This window comes from Fulmarus glacialis, unplaced genomic scaffold, assembly GCF_000690835.1.
Source record: "Fulmarus glacialis isolate BGI_N327 unplaced genomic scaffold, ASM69083v1 scaffold21277, whole genome shotgun sequence".
NCBI lineage: Eukaryota > Metazoa > Chordata > Aves > Procellariiformes > Procellariidae > Fulmarus > Fulmarus glacialis.
Genome location: NW_009221599.1, coordinates 904 through 25,208, shown reverse-complemented (window position 1 = coordinate 25,208; position 24,305 = coordinate 904). Strand labels below are relative to the sequence as shown.

Genomic DNA, 24,305 nt, shown 5'->3' with positions numbered 1-24,305 from the left:
ATAATAGATTTTCTTAGTGTGGGGTTTTATGGGGCAGGTTTAGGAACGTGCGCGCTGATAGCAAGGGAGGTTTGAGTGCCTTTACGCCGACACGGCAGCATCCCAGCTGCACTGCTAGAGAGAACGCCGACTAGCGAGAGGGTGTAGGCAAAGCTTTAGGGCTGGAAGCAGACGAACTGGTTCAGTTCCTGGTATGTTGGCTTCACGGGCCCTTCAATATTTGCTGATTTCTACTTTGGAGCTGGTTTATTCCGACCAAGGAGCGTCAGCATAAGGGGACTCTGCAGCAGGGGTTTCCTCCTTGCAGCAGGCTTACGCTGCACCACCCCTTCCACTTTACACCCTTAATTTTTTTCCCTAAAACATGATTTTTAAACCAAATTCCAGAAGGTGATTTTTTTTTTTTTTTTTTTTTAAATTTTCTTTGAGGGCAGTAAAGGAAACCGAGAGCATTTGGAAATCACCCCCCACCCTGAATCCTGGCATTTCTTGGATGAGTTACCGACTGGCCCCCCGAGACAGCGGCCGCATCCGGACCAGGCAGCGCAGGATCGACATCTCAGGGCGACCGAGCGGGGTGCCCGGCGGTGCTGCGTGCCGGGGCAGGGCTCCGCGCCGGGCACCTGCTAAAGCATTACCGCGCTGATCAGCTGCGAACGCTGTTACTAAACTTGGCACCGCAGCTGCCTACAACTTCGGCAGATGTTTCTAATTTTTAGCACAGTGGAAATTTCTTGAATCACTTTTAAACTCAATTCCCAGGGAGGAAACCTCGAGTGACTCATCCCACAGTGAAGCCATTGGCTCCGCAGCAGATATTATCTGACAGACGAGCCCGCTGAACTGTCCAGCTCACTTGTCTTCTCGCTCCCGTGTGCCAAAGCAGTCGTCCTGTGTGGATCAAGTGTCCTAAATACTGAAAGGGAGAGATTCGACCCACCCTTCCCTCCTTCCCTTCCTTCTCCCCCCCATTCCCTGTGCCGGCACGCTGTTGTTAGGGAAGGGAGCGCTCGCACAGCGGGGTGAGTCAGCGGCGGAGACGGACCGGGGGTGATGTTCCAGCACCCACCTACCCGTGCAGCTCTGCTTCGCCTGAGCTCACCCCCAGCTTCTGGCTTGCTGCTGGCCCCAGGCAACGATTCGGCTCCCTTAGATGTCCCTGCCACTGGCTGAGCCGTGAGCACCGAGGGAGATGGGTGTCTCCTTGGCACGGGGCAGTGGTGGGTGACATAGAGCACCTGAGACCGTCCCGGCTCCGAAATATTCTGCCCTGCTCTGCTGAAAGCCCCGGCGCCTTCGCGATCCCTTTCCTGCAGTAGAATTGGGGAGGTAAATTCAGGGGTCCTGCATGCAGGGCCAGGAAAGCACAAGAGAGATGCTGGTGTTTCCCGGTGCCCTTTTGCTGTCACCCCACCCTTCAGCAGGCAAAGCTCGGTTGGTTGCTCAGAGTCCAGGGGCTAAAGGTGTCTCTAAGTGTGTGCACGGGTGGGACGTGGTCTCGTCTGGGGAGGGAGCGGGTCTCACAGAGCAGGTTTTCTCTGCAACAGGCTGACAGGCACTTTTCTGTTCTTCCTTCAGGTTCTGCTCCACCCCAACAGCGGGGCAGCGGGGAAGGACGGCGAGATAGAGACGCTGCGGCTGGCTCAGTACAAGGCGTTTTACACCACAGGTACCGTGTCCCTTTTAGAGATCGTAAAGTCTGGGAAGCAGCTTCTGGAATTCTTGGTTCCCTGCAGAAACAGGTAAAAACCAACTCAGGATAATTCAAGCAAGAGCAAACCTAGCGAGGATAAGCACATGCCGCCCTGTGTCTTTGCAGCCCAGGGTTGTTGGCCTCAGAAGCACTCGGACTAGAGGCAGGACCCGGGCTCCCAAAGCTGGGACATGGTGGGACTGGGCCATCACAGATGGGTGAGGAATACAGAGGTGAGCCCTGGGACTGCAGTGTTTTTCTCTCGTTTCGTCCCTAGGAGGGGCGATGGCTTGCGATGGGAGCATTGGGCCAGCTGAGCATCACCAGCCACCCCTCATTTTCAATCTGGATGGCGATATCCAGGAGCAGGAGCCTTTGGACTTGGCATCCAGGGAGTATCAGGCAGTGCTACCTGCGATCAGCAGGGCTTACGCCCAAGCTCTGGAGGACATCGCAACAGACAACGTCTCGGTTGCAGATTACTCCAAAAACCCGGCAGCAACCCCCTGCTGCAACGCGCAGCACGTGGCCTGCCGATGCCAAGCGCCCGGCTCTCACGCAGCCGTGCTGGACCGCCGCACGGAAAGAAGAGCAACGCGGCTTTGTCTTTAAGCAAATAATTGCTCAGGCTGCTCCTTTCCCGGGTCTGGTTTCTGTGAACGGGGCTGTTGTGCATGCTGGAGGTTGGCCACGGAGGAGAGGGATGGAGGCTGCGGTCCCCTTTGCTCCGTGCTATGAAGCAGGGAGGTGAGTTGTGGGTCTGCGTGAGCACACAGAGGGTCCCCTTTGCTGCAGAGCAGGACCATCACCCCGGCAGAGCAGGGCACCAGTACCTGGTGGCTCTGGGCACATGGAAGGAGACAGGCTTTTTGTAGGGTTCTTTAGCTGAGAAAGAGCCAGGTTTTGGATTGAAACGACCTTCTGTAAGAGAGAATTCCTCTGGGAAATTCGCTTGGCTTTTCTCTAAAATGGACCTTACAGGAGCGGCTGGTGGGAGCACAAGGCAGGGGAGGATGAATAAATGTCCCTTCTGGTGCTGAGACCTGGAAGTCCGTGGCTGCAGGGAGAAAATTCCCAGCCGGCACAAGGTGAGTGCTCTGGGAAAGAGAGCACCTGCCCCCCCAGCTGCCAAGTGAGGTTTATTAACGGGGTTACATTAAAGACCCAGCTGTCTGTAAAAGAAAAGAGGGTCCTGGGCTCTCCCTGATGGACAGGACCCTCGTGGACAGGACGCTCAGCTTGCCCTGCGGCTGCTTGGCAGTGCCACAGCGGAGGTCAGGGATTGCGCTGAGACAAGGACCCAAGTCCCGGTGTTTGGAAAAAGCTTTTTTTGGGAAGGTGTGGGGGAGAGGTGTGCAGTGCAGAACTGGGGTAGCTGCTCCCCATCAACTCTGCATGCAAAGACCACCGGTGTTACTGCATTTTTGCTTAGGGAGGGCAGGGAAAGGTCCCTGTCCCGAGGTCTCCCAGCAGATCAGGGCTCTGGGCAGAGAAGGTGCTCCTGCCGATCCCAATGGAATGCCGGGGCGGGGGCAAAACAGCTCTGCTGGGGCATTTCTGGGCAGATGCAAAGGCCTGGGGAGCTGCGAAGGCAAAATCGAAGGTGCAACTGAAACTTAGAAACCACCGGGATTTCTCAGCAGCTGAATGAGGGTTTTCTGAAACAATTTTGGACTCCGATTTACGCACCCAGATCTTTCTTTGAACAAGCCACAAGTGGATTTGTGTGAACTTGGCCAGGTGGGTCGGGTGGAAGCAGCTGCCCTTGCACCAGCCCCCCAGACCCACTCTCCCACTCATAAAACTTAATCAAGACTGACATCTTTAGGGCCCCACAAAGAACAGCAGGAGCACGGGCAGCGAGCTGCCAAGGACAGACCGTGACTTTATTCCCTCTTTAAACATAGCAAATGGCATCTTCTCTAATATCACTGCAAAAATACTTTGCCTGGGTAAAATAGTATGTATATACTGTACAAAGACATAAGTTTAATATATCTTCCTATAAGTACATTTATACACATAAACCAGCATAAATTAGAAAAGGGACAAACGGGTATATAAAATTCTGGTTACATACAAATCTGATTAAATTAGCATTTACATTGTAGTTCTAACATATAGTTTGTTAAATATAGTGATGTGCATACAGTACATTGACACCCCACCCAGACACAAATTAAAACAAGGGACTAGTGGGGCCAGGTAGTCACTTAAACATACCATAGGAAAAAGCAGTGGCCCACCTTGGATTTTTTTTTTTTTTCTTGTCCTGGGGACTCACAAATGTGTTCTTCGAAATTCCTGGCTTTTCCAAAGCACTTCCCAGCAGCTGTCCTAAGCGCGGATGTTTGCTTCTCATCATGACCTCTTCGCTTTGCCCGGCTGACCTCCACGGCACAAGATTATCTACCAAAATCAAAACAGAACGGCCTTACTTTTCCCAGCAACAGGGTGTGTTTCAAGTTGGTTTTACGCACATGGGAGGAGAAGGGGGAGGGATGTCCTGCAGTGTTTTACTTTCCATTCAAAGGCAGATTTGTGAGCGGTTTATTTATTTACTCTCCCCCTCCCCAAATTTACAGTCCTGGGAACAGGAACCATCTGGCTGGGCGATAAGTGTGTCCTGCCTTTAGCTGGCATTGGGCTGAGCACAACCACGCTCGCAGGAGTTCAATTACTGGGGGTGAGGTTCGTTTGCCTGGCTAAGTCCTCCCAAAAAGTTCAGCTCCTGGCATGGCGGGAGGGGAAAGGTGCGTGCCGTGCATCATCACGTCTCTCCGGGGTCTCCAGACAGAGCCCAGAGTTAAACATCTGCATGTTAGACTGGATTAAGTGAGGGGAAGCCTAGCCTAAGTATCAGCAAAACCTTTGAGTGAAAGTAAAGCAGGCGCATAGAACAAACAGGCAGCAGCGAGGACCCTGAACCACTTCACATCAGCTACTCACGCCACGGGACGAGGCTGGAGACCCCGGGGTAAGATGTGCACCTACTTCTTGGTGCATTCTTGGGCAGAGCTGCAGCACCTGAGGCGGGTGCCTCTACGGACACTAACCATGAGCCAAGGCGCAGATCTCCCTTTACCAGCTCCAGCCTTGCCAGACTTGACCTGCCTCTCCCAGCGGTGCAGATGCGATCCCCGCAGCCCCAGCTGCAGGAGGGTCTGTGCCAGCTCCTCCTCCCGGGATCCGTCTCTTCATGGGCTTCGGGACCATCACTTGTCCAGTTTTGAGGCACAAGCATTGGCACTGGATTGCATGTTTCCCAAGGGACCTCAGATAATGTACTGATAAGCTGGGCTTAATCCTGAAAACCCCAGCTGCCCAAAATGCCTGTCTGAGCTACCGGGGCAGGAACTGCCGTGAGGAAGAAGAGGCCAGTCAGGTTCTGCCAAACTTGCTCATCCCCCATGAAACACGATTATTAGGAGAGCTCCACAGCAAAATCTATTGCCTCTCCTCTGCTCACAGGCAGCTGTTAAAAAAAAGAAAATCACTTAAAATCATTAGTGTCGCACATCCACGGAACAGAACGAGTGAAACACCATCCTGCGAACAGCAAGGAGGAACTTGGGCAAATACCGGTCCCGCAGAGCCGAAGATGCATCTCAACCTGGCTGCTTGTATTAAGATCCATGGTATGGAGCAGGGGGGATGTGCGCGGACCCCACGCTGGGGCACTGATTTCTCCCCCCTGCAGACAGCAGCGCTCCCGGGGTGGGGACGTCGTGCTGTCAAGGGCGGCCGTGGTGCACGGGCTGCTGGAGCTACTGGAGCTGCTGGAGCCAGGCAGGAGTGGGGCTGCTCACTGCCGGGGGGGGGGAATTTATATTCCACCCCGCAATGAACGCTGCAGGCAGGAGCCACGGGCACACACGGGCAGAGCATCCTTTGGCAGCACAGGCAGGCTGCCCAAACAGTTTTGGAGGTAGCCAAAAATCGATGTGAGACACGTGATTTTTAAGACTGTGTATCAGTGAGGGGAAGCTGTCTTTGAAGAGCTGACCGCTGTACACAATCTAGCCTGACCTAATGAAATGGCTCTCCCGATAAAGCCTTCACATCAACTCTGGTCCCGAAGCTGACAAGCTTCAGCGTCCAGCCAAATGCAGGAGGGATCATGTATGCCTGGAAAAAAACCGAGCAGTCTGCTGGAAGAAGAAGTTTTCAGAGATCCCCTGGTGTGCATTCCTCGGGTCCACACAGGCCATCTTGCTTGCTGAATCCTGTAGGATTTCTTTTGTCAAACCTCACAGCACTACCCAAGGACTGTTCTGACCATGTCTTGGTGGGGAGATCCCAGAAGTGGAGCTGGCCGAGCGGTGCCCTGCCTGGCCCGAAGCACACGCCAACAGCTCCCGACGCCGCTGGAAACCTCACCGACACTGATAAACCCACAGAAAGGTGGCAGCTGCTCGGGCAGGTAACCAGAAAACAGCCGGTAATCGCCGCAACCGTCTGCAGCCGGAGCTGGGTTTGCTCTTCCCATCCCGCAAAGCCTTCTGACCACGCACAGCCTCCTCCCAGCGCATCTCGAGCACGGCACCTCCGCCTCACCCGAGGCTTTCGCCTGCTGTCCACCTCAATAACGCCCGAGTCCTTTCTGCGTGAGATAACAGCAGACCTGAAAGCGCTTAATCCACCCCATCAATGCAAGCAAGAGACGTAACTCAACTTGTTTAACCTCTTGCCGCAGGATCCTTCAGCAGCCCTGGCACAATCAGTAGCAACATCCGCATTCGCTCTTGTTGAGGCCACGTTTTATGAGCCCTCCGTGGGCTTCTCATCTCTTCTCTGATCTGCCCCTCCTTCTGTTTAATGAAGAGGCAGGTTTTGACCATCAGCAACAGATTTTCTGTGAGACCGAAGCTGCTCTTCCTCGCTTTTAACAGCTGAGCCTCTGAAGTCTTGCTTGAGGTCAGGGGAAAGCAAGATGTTTCAAAATGGAGAGGAACTGCTGGGTCTGAGCACTGCTGTTTCTCCAAAAGTATGTCTAAGTTCAAAGCCATACTCGTGGCGTGGGCTGCGGGTGAATATTCCATTTTGTCACAAGTTTTGAGGTTTTTAAATGTCTTTTTGTTGCACACTGGAAAACAAACAAAACCCTTCCCATATTTCCGCAAAGCAGAATGCTGTCAAAACATTTTTGTTGGATAAGGTCAGGTTTTCTCTCCCTCCTTCTCCGCACAGAAGTGACCGATGCCTGAAACCCCCCCGAACGCGTCACTGAGACCGAACATCTCAGTGCTGAGAAAACAGCGAAGTTCAGCGAAATTCAGAGCATCAAAACATCCCGACCAACTCTCCCGATGCGCTCACGCAGTGGGAGCCAGCGCCGCACTAGCTGGCAGACCAGATGCAAAACACATTACCGTCAGCAACGGAGGGGCAAACCCGAAGTCCTAGCCGCAGAGACTTGATCTGGAAGCTCCAATTGCTAAGCCACCGTATCAGGGAGTATTTTTGGAAAGCGCCTGCCCTCCCACACCACCTCCTCCCTAACATTACACATGAAAGTTGCTCTGTCAGGTTAATTACAGCCCAGGATTCTGATAGATCAAAGTTCATTTAATAAAGCACCTGCTGTTGTACAGCAGGGGTTTGGGGCTGCTTTTATATGGCATGGTCCCAGCAGGAAGGCTCATTCAGGAGCAGCGTGATTCCTGCTTGCCGGCATTTGCTTGTCCTGAAAATACATGTTCAAGAGCAGGTTCATCAGAAGGAAGCAAAGGATTTCCCTCTGGCCCTGCTGCTCCTTTCAGGTGCCCGGGCCACCAGCTTCTCCGTGGCCATACGACTTTGACCAGAGGAGGGACATTTTAAATATCCTTCTTGGGTAATGGAGTAGGACAACTAGAAGACTCTTGTTCTCAGTTTGCAGCAGGCTATGTTACAGGGAACAAAAGAGAATTGGTCTAAGGTTTATGCAATTTGGATTTAGGCAGTGTTGTTTCAAAGGGAGTCATGAGCTAGCCACCTTTTATCTAAATAACACTTTGCATCAGATAATAGGAAAGTGCCTCACAGAGGTCAGCCTCAGCATATGGAACAAATCCTGGGATCCCGATAAAGTTTTTACTTTCTCCTTTTCAGACAAAACTCCAACAGCAGGATATGTAAAAACGGAGTAAGGGATTCAGAAGTCTGCCAGGTCTACATCTTGAAATCCATTACAATGTTCTGCTGTATTAATGCATTACTATTATGAAGACACCGCTGATTACAACCAGATCATAGCACGGTACCAACATCTGTCCATTTAGGGGTTAGATACTTAACATAATAAATGCGTGTGTAATAGGAAAAGGAGCCGGAGAGACATTGCCAGGCTTAAGTTAGATTTTAAAAAGCCAGTATCTTCTTCCAACGGTAACTGAGAAAGTGCCACATAAAAACCATAGAACAGTTTAAAACTCTGTTATGCCTTTCAGCTTTGTACTTGGAAAAGGAGTTTCCTTTTCAGTTAGCTCGGAAATGAAGAGACTGGTGAGGCTCAGGTACGTCCCAGTTGCGTTCCATAAACTAATACAACTGACTGTAAATGCAACAGGGAGTATTAAGTTTTTATTTCTAAATGATGGCATTGTTCAAATCACAGCTATTCCTGGTAATACTAGAAATCTGTGCAAGGCACAAAGGTCAGATCTGGATCTGAACGTCATTCTGCATCTGCACTTCATTCAACTAGTTTGTTCAGATCCATCTCTATGAGGTTTGATCATCTTTGCCCGATCCCTAGCTGCCATTTAGTGGGGGTGTACTTTTCCTGGCACTGTCCCTATAACTTAATTAGTTATTCTAGGCTTCACAGTGAGCTGGGACAAGGTGGGGGCAACAGTATCTCTTCTGTAAGAGGTTAGTACTTTCTTCTTAGCGTGAGGACTGAATTGCAGTTTTAGGGGTCCCGAATGCTCACAGGAGGAAACTCATTCTCGTCATCGAGACACACTGGTCCAGTTGCAAATTCATGCTCTGGGATAACTTCTCCTCGCAGGGCACCACCGTCCTCTGAATAACCTGTCCAAGTAAAAATACAAAACACTACGGATAAATGAATGGAAGGAGGCTGGAAACAAACAGCAGAGACACTATTTTATCACCTTTTGAGCACAGAGCTGCTTTCTCTGGCTTTTTGGCAGAGCTCTGGGGGGCTGCGGAAGAGAAAGGTATCTCCACTGACACCGCAGATTAGGGAAGGGACTACATGGCTAGCTCCTGGGGCAGAAGCTTTCCTCCTCCCACCATGAATGTAAGCACCAATTTCAGAATAAGATCCACATCTGTATGTGGACCTTTAGACTCGGAAATATAATGAGACAGTCACCCAGTCTTCTCCTGCAACAATTTAGTGCTAGCTTCGTTAGGGTAAGATGTAACAGTTTGGGGAGAATCTGTAGCGATCTTGCCACAAAAATAGTGAGATCTGACTTCTACACCCACAGTTTCAACTCCTGGAAACCAGCCTGCCAGCAGCTGCTGTCTGACAAACTGTGAAGCTCAGATGTGGTTACCGCTCTGCTGGTGAGCCCGTTTGCGGTGCAGCTCGGCACAAGGAGGAGAAGCACTGGCAAGGGGTCCCGGGAAGCAGAGTAGAAAATGCCTGGCTTGTTTTTGGGGCAGGGGATGAACCAGGTGAGCTCCAGAGAGTCCTGCTGCTCCAGTCTGCTTTGCACAAGCGGTGTTTCTGGTTGAACCCTCGGAAGTTGGGAGACTTTCCACTTTGCCCCAGGTGGCTTTCTTGCTTCTGCCCGAGGAAGGGCAGATGCGATGCTTACCTGGCATGGTCGAAGTTGAAGGCACTGTACTTTGTCTGGCTACAGTTGCTGCATAAGATTGAGGTAATGGAGGCCGAAGGTCATTTTCTTTGTTCTCCTCCATCTTTCCTGAGCCAAGCAGACTAATTGTACAGGAGCAAGAGAGGGGAGAAGAGTTAGTTCTGATCCCAACCATTCCTCCCGCAGCACCGGCTAAGACAAGCACGTGCATCCAGGTCTCCTTGAAGTACATCGCCCATCCGCATCGCTGCATATAGGCACTGCCTGCAGCCCTCGCAGCGCTGCAGAGGAGGAGAGCATTGTGCTCGACAAGTAAAGCAGGGGGGGAAGCAGAAGATAGGGAAAGCACTACTTCGGCTAGAGGACAATGCTGGCACGAGAATAGAAGGGAACAGATTGACCACAAAAGCTTTAGGTTACAAAGGCAAACAGTGTTTCTAATCACAGAGGGGGCTCCAAAGGGCTTCCAACAGGAGCGGACTAGATGGGAAAAGCAGCGCTGGCTAGTTTAGGACAGAGTTTGAGCAGAGATAGAATATGATGTAACGTAACTCATGACCCAAGGGCCCTTTTCAGTCCTCTGATGCTAAGAGGAACCCACATACAAAGCTGGCCCGCCAGCTCCGGACGGCCACTTCGGGACAGGAGCAGGCGGGCGTCGGCGGTGTCTGAAGGCGGCGGGGCGGCCGGAGCACGCTGGACAGCGCAGCTTTGAAGTGCCGTTGTTTTGTGGCTTTTCAAAAAACTGCTGGCATTTTCCTGGCCGTCAGCCACCTCCCGGCTTAGAGCACATGTTACATCGCACCCCACCCCAAAGGCTTCACATCTGGAGCCAAGTAGCCCAGATGTGCGTGGGGGGGTTACGTGCTTAATCAAATTTGCATACAAACTGAACAGCAGCACGGAAGACTCTGCTTTGGCACTGCATGCCTCCAGGCATGCATCTGTGCGGGTTTTTGTTTGTGGAAGCTCCCAGCATCGCTCCACACCTTCCTACTCCCAAAGTCAGCTCTCCAGCACCCACTCACGCCTGGAGAAGGTGCTCTGCTCTCCTGCCATCGTGGTGGTCAGCTCTCTGCTGCTGGAGGCATCTCCTAAGGCACAGCCTGCCCACCTCTGCTGTCTAAGCTGAGATGTCCCACAACTGCCTAGGGATCTGAGATGTCTCTGGTTTCTTCTGCAAGAAGCCCCACATCCCTGCCTGCTGATGTGGTTCCCGCCCACGTCTGTCGGATCAGGCAGCTAAAATCACAAAGTCAGTTCTAACGTTCTTGCTCCTGCAGCTCCATTTTGTGCTTTCAGGTGAAATTTCCCTTAATTTTTTAAAAGATCAGCCTCTGTATGAGATATGTCTGGAGGTATAGTTACCTGTGTTTTTTAATTAAGACACACTCCCCTCCATCCTGCGGGTCCAAGTTATAGATGTAGAGATGTCCATCTGATGTAGTCACCAACAGTCGAGGCAGCTTCTGAATCCTAATGAGAAAAGCACCATGAGTCCAAACACATCTGCACTCGCACACAGATAGAGCACGCACCCGCGTTGCATGCTCTGCAGGCACGGGTGCAAGATAAGGGGCCACAGTGGTGGTGTTCTGCAGAGATAGCTGTGTCTGCTCACAGGCTGGCGTGGCAGAGGGGCCGCAGATGTCAATACATACGTGGAGAGGGCGCAGATGTTCCTTTGGCCGGAGATGTTCAGGCGGACAGTGGCAAAGGCTCGATCCTGGTTCATCATGCCTGATACCTGAGCAGGGAGGTAGTTGGTAGCAGCCTGGAACATCTTTCCCATGTAACCGCTCCAGGTTGGAGGCTCTTCTGGCCGGCTGAGGGGGTCACAAAGCAGCATCAGTGGGGCTACCACAATCAGCCGTGACAAAACAGATCAGGAACAGCCAAAATGATCCTGATCTCGGATACGCAAAGGCTTTCTTTGGAGCATCTGCACACATTGTGCACCAGCCTAGCTGGATACATGGGAAGGAGGCAGAGGACAGCGGCAGCTAATAAACCCAGAGCAGGCCTGGAGAGGCTGACAGCAGGGATGCAGTTTGTAGCTTTTCCAAGGAGTAAATCCCACAGGACACAAAGCCAAAGAGACGGTTTGCAGCTGGTATTGCTCATGGAGAGTACGTGGTGAGGAAATGGAGGCCAGCTGCGTAAAGGCAGACGTCTGAAGCAGAGACACCCCTGGGGCAGGCAGGTTAACCCAGGCTAACCCCCTCACCTGTCAGTGAGATGCTCCAGTTTAAAGATGTGCACGGTCTCCGTGTTGCTGGAAGCACAGAGGAACTGGGAATCCATGCTGAACACCAGAGAGCTGATGTTCACATACCTAGGGCCAAGCAAAGACAGAACTGGTCACTTCATGGCATAGCGTTCAAGGGGAACTGCTCAGTTTTGCTCACAGAGAAGAGGACGGGGAGGAGGGAGACCCATACACGGCGAGGAGCACCCTGCCTGGCTGCTGCCGAGCCTGCGGGCTGCCTGACTAGCATTTCCCTAATCCCTTTGCTCAGCAGAGCTGGGGGTAGCCTCGACGTACTGACAAACAGCCAGAGAGGTGGAAACGTCCTTGCTCACAGAGCTGTCTGTGGAGTGAACATCTGTGCTGGCTACAGCAGCTAAAGCTTCTGGTACCGCAAAGGCCAGGAAGGATATCCAAAGCGCTGGGTAGCCGAATACATGCGGCACCTCCTCCTGCGCAGGCTCAGCAGGGCTGGGGTGTCTCGGTCACAGCAGTTTTTGTCCTTGCAGAAGTGGGTATAAAATCACAGGCAGGTCAGGGATGAGGAAGAGGGAAAAGTCAGGAAAAGATCTACTGAAAACATTTGAGGGAGCCTGCAGAAGGGCAGCAACAGCCCATCCCCGCCATCGAGACTTGGGCTCTGCACAAATGACTTAGTAGCTTCAAAACACCTCCTTTGAGAGGGCAAGAGTTGGGCTGATAACTTTGGGGACTTTATTATTTCAAGTAAGAAACAAGAAAGGACAGAGTAAATGGACAGAATCTACCTCTGTTCTCTGCAATCGCCCTGTTCTGCGACACACTGAATTGAATCACTAAACTTGCCGGAGGCAGCTGGGCGCAGCGTGGCTGTCTGGCACAATGACATTTCTATCTGATACGCTCGCTCTTGTTTTCTTTCTGCAAAAGATGCCAAAGCCACCAGGATCTGACGGTGCCCTGTCCCTGCATTTACATTTCTGGTCCGGGAACCCTCTGTGTACTCGTCACTGACAGAATGAACTGACCTTTTCATCCCTCGCCGGAATTCATACAGCTTTTGCCCACCAGGAATGGAAAATACACGAATGACTGTGCCCTGCAAAAAATGCAAATGCAAAGATCACGCAGGAGCAAGGCAAAGAGCGCGAGCCCTTTCTCTGACACACCCAGGAAACTCTGGATGTGCAAAGGCCCCTCCTGTTTGCCAGCCGGGGTCAATCTGAACCCTGTACACTGGCCTCTTAGAGTCCTTTTAGTGCCACTCCTCTGTTGGCTGTGTTTAAGAACGGGTGGCTCAGAGGTCCTGCTCTCCATGCTCCAGGCAGCCAAGCTGGCTGGGACCCCGGTGCCAGCCGCAGGCAGAGAGCACAGGCAGCAGGGAGGGTGCTCACAGCAGCGCTCACTCACTTTTTCAGAAGCGCTTGCCAGCTTCGAGCCGGTGGAGTTGAAGGCGAGAGCAGCCAGAGGCCCGTCATGGGCAGGAATCGCGCAGGCTGTTTTCTGTGGGGCAGAAGGTAATGTGAGTGCAAAGAGACACGTTGCTCCTCGGACTGTGTAATTCCCTGCCTCGCACCCTATCCGGGCCTGCTGATACGGATTCACGGAATCGTTTTGCACTTATGGTATCCCTTCAACATCCTCAGCATCTTATCTTTGCCCTGCCTTGAGCTCACTCCCCACCTACTACGGCCACTGTGATTATAGAAAGCTCATTTCAGGGGCAGAGGTCCTCAGCTCCCCACCTCTCCAGGCTGCGGGATCGTGACTGCGCCATCTCTGAAGCCTGGCATTTCCTCGTGCAGAGGCAGAGCTGGCCTCCCTGCAATTCGCTCGGCCGAACAGCAAATCCTGCTCCAGTGACACCACCCTGATGCCTGCAGGGAGCCCAGGCCCCCGCTAGTACCTCTCACAGCAGCAGTGTGTTTTCCCCTTGTGCTCTGCTCCTCCCCTGCTGCAGATCCTTAGCTCCGGCTGCACGTACAGAGCGACAGCCTTATATAATCCAAAGCCCTGGCATAAACAGCAGATAATCATGACCCTGCTTCCAGCCAGGGACAGATTTCCTGAGGGGGGCTTTGGACACCTCACCCTCTCTGTGACTTCGGGTCCAGCATCCCTTCCAGCCCGCGGCGTGGCAAAGCAGCTGCAGGTCCTGCGCTGTGCCTGGAGCAGCTCCAACCCTCCCTGAGCCACCTTGGTCACATCAATCCCACGGGATACGCTGCTGAAGCCCCTGTAGGAACCCCCTATAGGAACCCCTGTGTCAGCCTGGCAGCGGCTGCGGGGTAATGGGTCACGTTTCCCTTCATATCCCGTACTGGGAGATGGATGTCCTGATCTCAAAGAGGCTGTCTGCTTCGCATGGTGTCCAAGCAAGGGGGATGGGGAACGTGCCTGCCCCGGGTAATTCCCTTGCAGTCTAGCTCGGTGGAGTGTATTTATTCATCCTCCCCAAAGGCTCTGTTGGCTTTCCTGTGGTTCTGTTTGTTTTCAGTCCTTGCCGGTATCCAAATGGGCGAGCTTCGCACTTACCAAAGTATTTCCGTCGTAAAGCGCGATCTCTCCGCTGGTCGCGCTGCCGGGATAAGCCAAGTAGGAGTTGGCGTGGTTGATCGAGAGAGCACACAGACCTGGCAAGGCGAGAAGGACACAGCTGAGGTTGTTTGCTGGTGGAGAACAGAAAGCAGAAACACGGCCATGGACACCGCGGGGGGTTCAGGCTCTGTCTCATTTTGGGGCAGTGTCCGGCACCGGGCGCACGCTGGCTGCGCGCTGGCAATGCCTCGGCCATGGGGACACCTGCTGGTATGGGACAGTACGGCTCCCTTCTCCCAGCCACCGTCCTCCCCCAAACCCTGCTCAGAAGGAGCCCAGGTCCTGCTTTTGGGCACACTCTTGGCTTCTCCCCCTTAATCATCCCCTTTGAGAAGGCAAGAATAGGTGCATGAAACACAGCAAGGGACATCTGGGTCTCAGGGCTAACAGGACTCCTGTCCAGGCACATCTGGGCACCTTCCAGATGTGCGCAGGGTGTAGGTGCCGGGTCAGAAGCTCAGATGAGCAGTGCGGCGCAGACGCAGCCCCGGTATGAAGCCTGGCACGTGGAGGCTGGCACGGCAAGGCAGCGGCTGTGGGGCTGGGCAGTGCCGTTTCCTTTTTCTCTGAATGCAAAAGGGAAGCAGAGAAAGATAAAGCAAATGCCATGGTTGTGCAGGGAATTGCTGGCTGACAAAGAACTTGAACCTAGCTAAATTTTAACCACAGGGGGAATTCTTCTCCAAAACAGCCATCTGTTTTTAGGCCAACATGAGCATAAAGGTTCCCAAACACCCCTTTCAAAGTGAGCAGGAATTACAGGATGAGACAGGGATGGATGGACGTGTGTGTGGGTACATCCATCCGCCTGTCCCCCAGGTGACCTCGGAAAAGAGCATCTCCTCCTGCCTCTCTTTTCTGCCGCTGGCTGAGGACCCATCCCAGTGAATCCTGTCACATACAGAAACGGGTCTCGCTTGCTTCCTGCACCACATCCGCGTGCTCACAGTCCTCCCAAATCCGACCCAAAGCTTCAGCATGACCTGAGCTTCCTGGCCCCCGCCGAGGGGTCCCACCTAGTCCCACGTGCGGAGGAAGCTGCGGGGTTAAAGGCTGCCAGGGATGCTGCCGTACTCCCCAAACAGGACGCACGCGTGCGCGTATACGCACGGATGCGCGCACACATGCCGTGCAACCCGTCATGTCAGGACACGGCCCTGGCCCAGGCCCAGCAATGGGGAAGGATCGGCTGAAGCTCTCGTTTTAGGTCATTGTTTATAACTAAACAAAGAGACCGCAGCGGAGCCAGGAGCTGCAGGATCGGCCAGGGGCCCCAGGGATCCACTCCCTATCAATCAGAGGCATTTACATCATGCAAGGGACGGCACGCACCGGGGAGAAGAGGCGCAGCAGCAGCAAAGTGCAAGCAATTAAAAGGCACCCAAAGAGGGAGGGATAGGAGGAAGGCAGAGATAGCCCCGAGACTTTGCTCGTGATGAGCAATGTCTTTTCAGGATGGTCTTCCCCCAGCCCAGGCAGCACGGAGGGATCAGCGCAGCCCTTTCTCTAAGTGGAGGATCTAGAGAACGCTCAAGCTAAACAAAGCAAGCTCTGAGCGGCTGGTGTGAGTCACCCGCTCCCTCTGCTCCGCGCCTGGCTGGGAGAGGCGGACGGGAAACCAGGCCAGGGGAAAACACAGATGCGAGTGTACTGGGCTGACCTCAGGGACGCACAAAGAACAAGGATCACAAGGGACACGGGCAGCCTTTGAAGATGCTCCTCTGCTCTCGGCAGCCCTGACGAGGGTCGGTGCATGCAGTGGCAGGCTCAGGAGGGAGGAGGCAGGCTCGCGCCTGGCTGGGAGAGGCGGACGGGAAACCAGGCCAGGGGAAAACACAGATGCGAGTGTACTGGGCTGACCTCAGGGACGCACAAAGAACAAGGATCACAAGGGACACGGGCAGCCTTTGAAGATGCTCCTCTGCTCTCGGCAGCCCTGACGAGGGTCGGTGCATGCAGTGGCAGGCTCAGGAGGGAGGAGGCAGGCTGATGCTGCTCAGGATGGCACCTCTGGGAATGCCACATCGCAGGTGGCTTCCTCGAGCAGCATGGAAAAAAGCTACCGCATCCGAGAAACCTGGCCTTGCTCCCAAGCCAGCAGGTCCAGGCGGATCTGGGGCTCGGGGGAAGCGACGTGAGGTGGTTTCCAAAGTTGCAGTCGTCCCCGAGATGTGCCCCCACGGCATGCACGTCCGCTTGAGCACTGCAACCTCCCTGGTGCAAATCCTGCCCCTGACATGAGCCACATGAAAAACAACATGTTTGAGCACAGATGAAAAACAACAGGCTCGCCCACCGTGGGCATTTTCCTCTCCTGCGTGGAGGAGGCTGGACCGGGAGCCAGGTCCTGGCCAGGAACAACCAGGGATCTCCCTGCGACTGGCCGGTGGGTGTGCAGCAAATCCCGGTCCTCACCGTGCTGGTGTTACCGTGCCCATGGTGCACACTTTGCGGGGGGTGGCACGCTTGCTGTGTGATCCTACACCCCCTCACCACAGATCCCCGCTCCAAAAAGGGTTGTTCAAAGAGCGGTGAGGCTGGACTGCCTTGGCCTCCTGGACACGCTGTCCTTGAGGTCAGGCTTGGGACCAAAGCAGATGGTCCAGGGACAAAGAGAGCACGCGTGGCACAGCGCTTGTCACTCAGCTCATTTCAATGACAGCTGCTGCGGTAAAAGGGTTTTAAAAAATTAAGCCCCTATGAAGTCCTGTGATCTGCAGCAGGCAGAAGTCCTGTCCCGGTGAGCTGTGATTGCTGTCGCTCTTAAACCATGACCTGACCATTCAGCCCCACTGCGGAACAGCTTCAGGCCTGGGTATCCCTGCCTTCCTGCCGCTGCTGGGCCTTCTCGGGAAGGTTTTAAACTTTAATTATATTTGCACTATTTAGTATGTTTAATCCACATGGAGAGGCCATCTGTTGAGACCTGAAGTAGGTCAGGGCAGCTGCCGGAAGAACGTCCCTTGAAAGCCCAGAAACCAGGCGGGAGCACATCAGCAACTTCCCCATCAACCGCCCGTGAAACGACGCTGCAGCCTGCGACCAAGCGGGATATCACAGCAACGCACGGCAGCGCTGCCACAGGCGCTCGGCCAAGTTTCCCTATCCGCAGCTAAAAATAGCTCCTCTCCCATGAGCAGGAAAGCTGGATTCACCCTACACTGCACAGAGAGAATCTGTTCTGCAGCCACCTGCCCTGCCCCTTGGGTTTGCAGCGTATATGGAATAATATCAGGTAGCAGCCCGGGCTCCTGGGAACTCCCTGGCAGGGAATTAGCGCTGTGCCTGGCTGTGTTTTCTGTGATCTTCACAGCGCTAATCACTTTGGGAGCTGACCCCAAGCCCGTAAATAATCACAGGAGCTTTCTACCTTAGCGGAGCAGTGCATGTCCGTGGCCGAGAGAGAACCTGGGTTAACCGCAGGTCTGCAGGGAGTGCCGAGCTCTGCAGCACGGTGTGACGCTGCCGAGCTGACTCACGCCGGCAGCACGGGGAAGCGGGACTCCTTTGTCCGGAGAGCAAAAACGCCGCGGGACTCTCTGATGCAGGGCACGGTGAAGGAAGGGCAGGGAGCCCTGGAGGGAGAGTTTCAAGTTGTCCTATATGTGGAGGGAAACTTGTGGTCCTGGCCTGCCTTACAGCTTTCCGCTTGTGAAAGAGAATAAAGGCACACTGTGGGAAGCTGTGAGCTGCATGGACAGCCTGTGCAAGGACAGGAAGGGATCGAACCTGGGAGGTGAAGTCAAACCATGCTGACCATTTCTCTCCTTTGATTGCATTTGCTCAGGACAGAGCAGGGTTTTGCTCAGGACAGAGCAGGGCTTCTGCTCTCCCAAGCCCGACTGACTGCCTCCATCCATTTCTGGCTTCCCAATGCTGAATGAGGATACAGAAACCACAGGCTGGTTTAAATTCTAACACGAGTGTTGTGGTTCTACAAAGCTCCTGCAGAGCTGATCTCTCCCCTTCACATGGCTCTGCCATGCTTACCTGTTGTATTTGGAGGCATATCCAGAATAGTCTTCAAAAGCTTCATGTCCTTAATGTTATGGATGTAAATTGACTCCTCCAGGCAAACAACCAGCCTCTGCAAGGACACAAGGGACATGCACAGCACCTCGTCAGCATGGGTGCGGTGCCTCTGTCTGCTGCTCCCACAGTTCACAAACCCAAATCTTTGCTGTCAGAAAAACTCAACAGGAATTTCTCACGCACTGAAACGTAACAGCAACATGATCTCTTTCTCCATCCCCTCTCACTGGACAACCTTTGATTTTGTATGACTCTGCTTTTGAGAGCTGCCTGCATCTGGTCTTGCTTTGGAAAGCAGATAAAACATCATGACTTCTTCTCTGCTACTCTAAGAGCTGATCTTCCACATCCCCAGACCCCAGGAACAGGAAGACACATCAGGGTTATACCCTAGCCATGGCGCCTTGACTGCCATCCACTCCTACCCCAACTTTTCTTTGCAGTTCTTTTCATAGCAAATTACTTTTTTGATCATAAAGACCAGGCAGCAAAGAGGCTGCCGATCCTGCTTGTGAGTATGCCCTACAGATGGGACTACGTGCCCCTTGCCCTGACTTTCTCCTGATTTGGGAGCAAACATTTAGGTGATGGGCCTCCCACTGCTGCTAAACCTAATGCACGTGTTCAGCAAATTAATGTTTCTTTTCCCTTTTGGCATGAGCAGGCAAGATTCTGCTTTATGTGCCCCGAGTTGTGCAGCACAATTGCGTAAAAACTGGACTGGGAAACATTTGTTCGGGGACAGTCACAGTGGTTAGTGTTTCGCACCGAGTATTTACACCATCTTGGCAGATGGATAGGGCATTTCCAAGTCAATGTGCTTGTACCTCTTCTACTGAACTCGTCAGGAACACCCACCCACCCACCCAGCCAAGAGGCAGCCGCTAAGAGAGGAGCTGCCAAGCCATGGGGAGGAAAGGCAGAAAGGAAAAAGGAAGCCTGATGTTATAACCTTAGCACGGGGTCACCATCTCCATGACCGCTCAGCTTTGTGTCTCAGCTTGGTCCAGATCTCTACGTGTTACCACGGAGGCATTTTGCGTAGAGGCTTTTTTTGGGACCAGGCTTTGGATCTGGCTGAGGGGTTGTGCTTTCTAAGCCCAGCGAGCGCACAGCTCCACCTACGTTAGTGCCAAGTGTCCAGAAGCGCTGAAAACCTCCCAATAAAAACGTAAGGCCAGACTCCATCCAGGCTCCTGAAGTTGGAGCACCCGAATCCATGTACAGGAAGCCTCCACCTCTTTAGAAATGAGGCCACTTATTTAGTATCTAAATGTGGAGCTTAGTCACTAACTTGAAACACCCACATTAGAAAATCTTTGCCTTGCTCCACCATCTTTCCCACTTCTATTCCTGCTAACCACAGCATCTGGGGCTGTGTCAGAGCCATTTTGCGTTTCCAGGAAGACTTTGCCTTTTCTACAGTAACAGCCATCAACTTGCTAGCAGAGACCGTCAGAGTAATATTTATACAGCTGATTTCAGCAAAGCCACCATGTGCCTTCCCAGAACTGCAAAACACATTGCTGTTGAGGTACAGGTGAAGGGAGGTTCCCAGATGTCGGCAAAGCAACAGCCAGAGCTGCAGCAAGAGATGCTGGCACCGACAGGGACAAAATCCAGGAACGTGATGGGGGTGGGAGGTGAAGGCGGCCTGGACAAGCTCCCCAGGAGTTGGAGAGGACTGGTTCTCTGCCTCCTGCCCTCCACGCAGCCCTGTAGCCCATGCTAAGGTCAGTGCAAACCCTGCTGAGATGAGGAACGGGTTTTATCCTCACTGTGCACACAGACGGAGCCTCAGAGAAGGTGCCTGGTGCTGTGATTGCTCCACAGGGTTCAAGGCACTGCACCTTATGTTACTGCTCACCAGTATTTTCCTTTAGTAGTTCAGTTTGACACGAATCAGGTTAGATAACTGAGTTGTATGTTGAGGACTTAAATGTGCTGGGTATGGACACAGCCAGGGAAAAGTATCAAACCTCTCCAAAGAGCTCAGCAGGGTTTCAGCAGTGAATGACAACCCAGGGAGGTTGCGGGAGAGCTTCTCACCGGTCCCACAGCACAGCCTTATTCCCCACTTTAAGACAAATCACGATCTACCTTAACACATTTGAGAGTTATAATGGAGCTTGGAACAAAGAATTCCCATCAACAACAACTGAGGGACTCGCTCGTCTGCACAACGAGAACTTTTTCACAGAGAGATCAAATCGAAACACGCACCGTTTGTTTAAGACCCGCTCCTGTTTTATTTGCCACCATTTTCCTGTGAAAATGCCTTGTATGGGATTTGGCCTTCTATGGACTTTTAATGAAGTATAGCTTTCATACAGAAGCCCAGGCAAGGGGTTCAAATGTCACAGCATGTACAGAACCTGACTGCCACCAGTTTAAATCCTGAACGTAGACTGAAAGAGTGATTTCTCTTCTATCTACCCAAGTATCTGTAGCATCTTCAAACCTCTCCAGGTGTGTCTGTGTTACAGCTAGAGGATGAGCGCAGCCCAGGATTTGAACCTGAGCTCATAAAGAAGCCAAGGAACACGGATGCAAGGCTGGGCCTATGCATCATCTTCAGGCAACGTCCAGAGAAGAACATGGGGAAAAGCCTGAACTTATTTTATTCCCACACTAATCTCCCAGAGCTGCTAAGCAGAACCTCCCAGTTTATTTTTATACACATACATCTATCTGCAACTCAAAGGAAGTCCTTATTTTGCCAGCTTCATTGTAAGTTTAAGTGAAAAAAATCAATTTAGGACAGATTTAATTGTAGTACAGGAACTTCTGGTCAAACACAGCTTTACTGGAAATTCAACCCAGAGTTTCCTTATGGGAGAGCCTTACTGCAGGACTCACTGTTGCTAACTGAGGAGAGGCTGATTATATACAATTACACAGACTGCTTATTTCTTCATTGTAAAATGTCCTCTGCTTCTTATGGCATATACTTTGAAAATAATTATGGACAAAATGAAAAGATGACTTAAAATCCTCCAAAAGGGCTCAAGGCTGCATGAGGCTGTGTCAGTTCAGAGAATAACACTCTAAAAGCCTTCTAAGTGGCCTGAATGTTTTCTATACCTTTAAAAATAAAACAAGGCTGCTAGCAGTACTTGAGAAGCAGCCTTTCACCTCATCCACGGAGTTCAAGTTACTCCTGGGTTTTGTTACCAACTTTGAAGGTCTCATTTGCAACCAAGATGGCAGAGGTGGGCCTGAAGTCAGGATGTGGAATCCAAGGGAGGGAGGAAGATGAAAAGGTGTTCTTTTGGCAGAGCTACGTCCTGAATAGGTAAGAAGGCAGACAACAAAAAGCCTTTGTGTAACTGCTATGAAAACAAGGACTTAGCTTCATTTTACTGAAGCAAACAGTTGCAGCAGATGATATGCACAGCCATCCAGCTCCTCTGTCAGAGGTCACCAAGCCTGAAGTGAAGCTGGTAGGAGAGGACATGTACCTACCCCTCCAGTCCCTCTTCACAGTCCCCGTGCAAACCTCCCCTGCAAACAGACCCCTGTTCTGTTAGGCAGCGGGGTCCCAGCTGGGAAGTCAACACCAGCAAAGAGCCACAGCGGGACAACTCTGGCTAACCCCTTTCCCCAGCCTCTCACCTGACGATTCAGCCGGATGGACAGTATGTTACTGGAATAGCTATAGTTGCAGATCTCTGTCCCTTTCTTGAAGTGGTAGACATTCATTTGCTGTGGCTTGGCATGACTGACCACAACCACAAGGCTGCTGGAGAACAGACGCTCCACGATGTAAACATCTGGGATTTCATCTGGGGCACAGAAGGAAAGCAAGACAGAGTCTTTAGCTTGGCTTATGGTTGGTTTGATTGCAGCAACAAGTAAGACTCAACAGGGAATCAGGTTGGAACGCTCAGTGCTAAGGTGTTCAACGTCTGCTTTTGTTAAAAATTTCTCATACCTGGCACAAAGCATTTAGGACAGAGCAGGAAGGGGTTAATGAACCTTCCCCTGAAGGCAGAATTTAAGCCAGCCCCCTTTGACACTGCAGTTGTGCCTCTCCTGGACAGGGCCCTCCAGCTGAAGGTAATTCTTGGGCCCTCCAGCTGTAGTTAATTCTTGGGAAGGGGATATAAAAAGGAGGAGCTCAGCCAACTTGGTCAGGGGGCTTTCCTGGAGGGGGTGAACAAGCCAGGGTTTACTGAGGTAAGGAGTGAGCTGTGTGTAACTTACTGTTTATTCTGCATAGTATCTGATTTCTCCTGGCTTTCTTAGGGAAGGCTGACATGTTTAATCCCTCTCTGTCACTGGGGTTGTGGTCTCTAGAGAGCTGTGGTGTGGTATGTCTTGCAGAGACCATGTTTGGGATGACTCCTGTTGTGCTGAGAAGGCACCATTACAATGGTCCTGGTGGACCTGTACCTAAATCATCAGGGACTATGACTTCTTGTGTAGGTAGCCCTGAATAGTGCTTGGGCTGTGCTGTGTTGGAGGTACAGGGACTGCTCATATCTCAGCTCATCACCTTGAGCATGTTACCAGCAGGGATCTGTTTCTCTCTGGCCCTTGGTCTGACTCTGAGGACAATCCAAACTCCTGAATAATTTTAAAATAAGTCTATGGCTTGCTGTTGTATAGCAGCTGAGTTACCCTGGGAGGTAAAGAGGAAAGGAGCCTGGACTTTGTTCCAGATGATGCAGCTATGTCTGATTGCTCAGGCTCCCTCTATAGCCTGTGGAGAGAGACTAGCGTATCCCAGCTGCGAGGTGTATCTTTAGTGCATCTCAGCTGAAACACTTCTGGCCATGGCCTGAACCAGATTAGAGTACATGCTCCATGAGGCCTGACTTGTTTTGGGCTGTTAAGTGCATTGCATGCTGCTCTGAGCACAGCTAATAGCTGAAAGCCTGCTGTGAATGACCTTCTTACAGGGGAAACCTGTTAAAAACATCTTGCTTGTAAATACCACATTGGACTAAAAGCCTGTGAGCCATCCAGCATCTGTGCTGGGAGTCTGCAGTTTCCTGCCTATGTATTTGAAACACGCCTAGTGGTAAACTACCTCTGAATGCTGGTTTGCAGGACAAACTGCTGCTGTCAGACTGACAGCAGTGAAAAAGAAGCTGGACTCTAAACTTGTGGGAGTCTTTCAACTTTGTTAAAGTACTGCTGACTGTTCAGAAGCTTCTCTAAGGCTGTACACGCCTAGTGGTAAACTACCTCTGAATGCTGGTTTGCAGGACAAACTGCTGCTGTCAGACTGACAGCAGTGAAAAAGAAGCTGGACTCTAAACTTGTGGGAGTCTTTCAACTTTGTACTGCTGACTGTTCAGAAGCTTCTCCAAGGCTGTAGCTCACTAAAGGCTGCTGTGCACAGGGCAATAGCCAGAGCTGTTCCTCTCCTGATACGGGTACAGCAGAAACAGATGCCATCTCTGCAACAGCAGTGAGCAGAGTCACCCCCGCAAGGCAGACTGAGGTGCAGTAACACAGGTAAAGTCTGTCGGCCGATATTCCACCACAGCAAAACAGGAGACTTACTGCTTTCGTGGACCTGATCCAGTTGCTCCACAGAACTTAAGGAGAAAAGCCTGTATCCAGTTGTGGTTCCAATTGCCAGGGAGCTGCAAAGACAAGACAAAAGCTTGCTAGTTTAGATATTGTGGCCTCCAGGTGATAGCAAGAGCCCTTGCACGTAGGGGAAATGGGTAGTTCCTGGTACAGCCATCTGTGAAGGCACAACTTCAGCTTCCACTCTCAACCTAAAGCTTGTAAGGTAACAAACCCAAGAATCCTGCTTTCTAACTGGGGCTATTGCAGCCTACAGAAGTAGGCTCACAGTATCCCTGGGGGACAGCAAACTATCATCCATTCACGTGGTCCTGTGGCTGCTGGAGGAACAAGCAGGCATATCTCTACCTAGGAGGCTGCAGATGGGACTTTGGGACATAAAAGGGAGCTGTTTCCTAAGCAAGGAGCTGATTCACCTATATGGACAGACTGACTT

The 24,305-nt window shown here is 52.1% G+C and overlaps 1 protein-coding gene across 1 annotated transcript; it reads right to left on the bottom strand.

The window, feature by feature from the left end:
- Nucleotides 1-3,558: 3,558 nt before the first annotated feature.
- WIPI1 (WD repeat domain, phosphoinositide interacting 1) lies at nucleotides 3,559-23,922 on the bottom strand (the record flags this gene model as incomplete). The annotated part of the gene is made up of 12 exons (XM_009581185.1): nucleotides 3,559-4,102; nucleotides 8,610-8,710; nucleotides 9,469-9,590; nucleotides 10,837-10,944; nucleotides 11,130-11,294; nucleotides 11,696-11,803; nucleotides 12,724-12,794; nucleotides 13,106-13,198; nucleotides 14,231-14,328; nucleotides 18,284-18,380; nucleotides 21,941-22,110; nucleotides 23,840-23,922. Coding segments are annotated over 12 exons (1,264 nt in total), but the record flags the coding sequence as incomplete, so codon positions are not given.
- Between the last annotated feature and the right edge of the window lie 383 nt (nucleotides 23,923-24,305).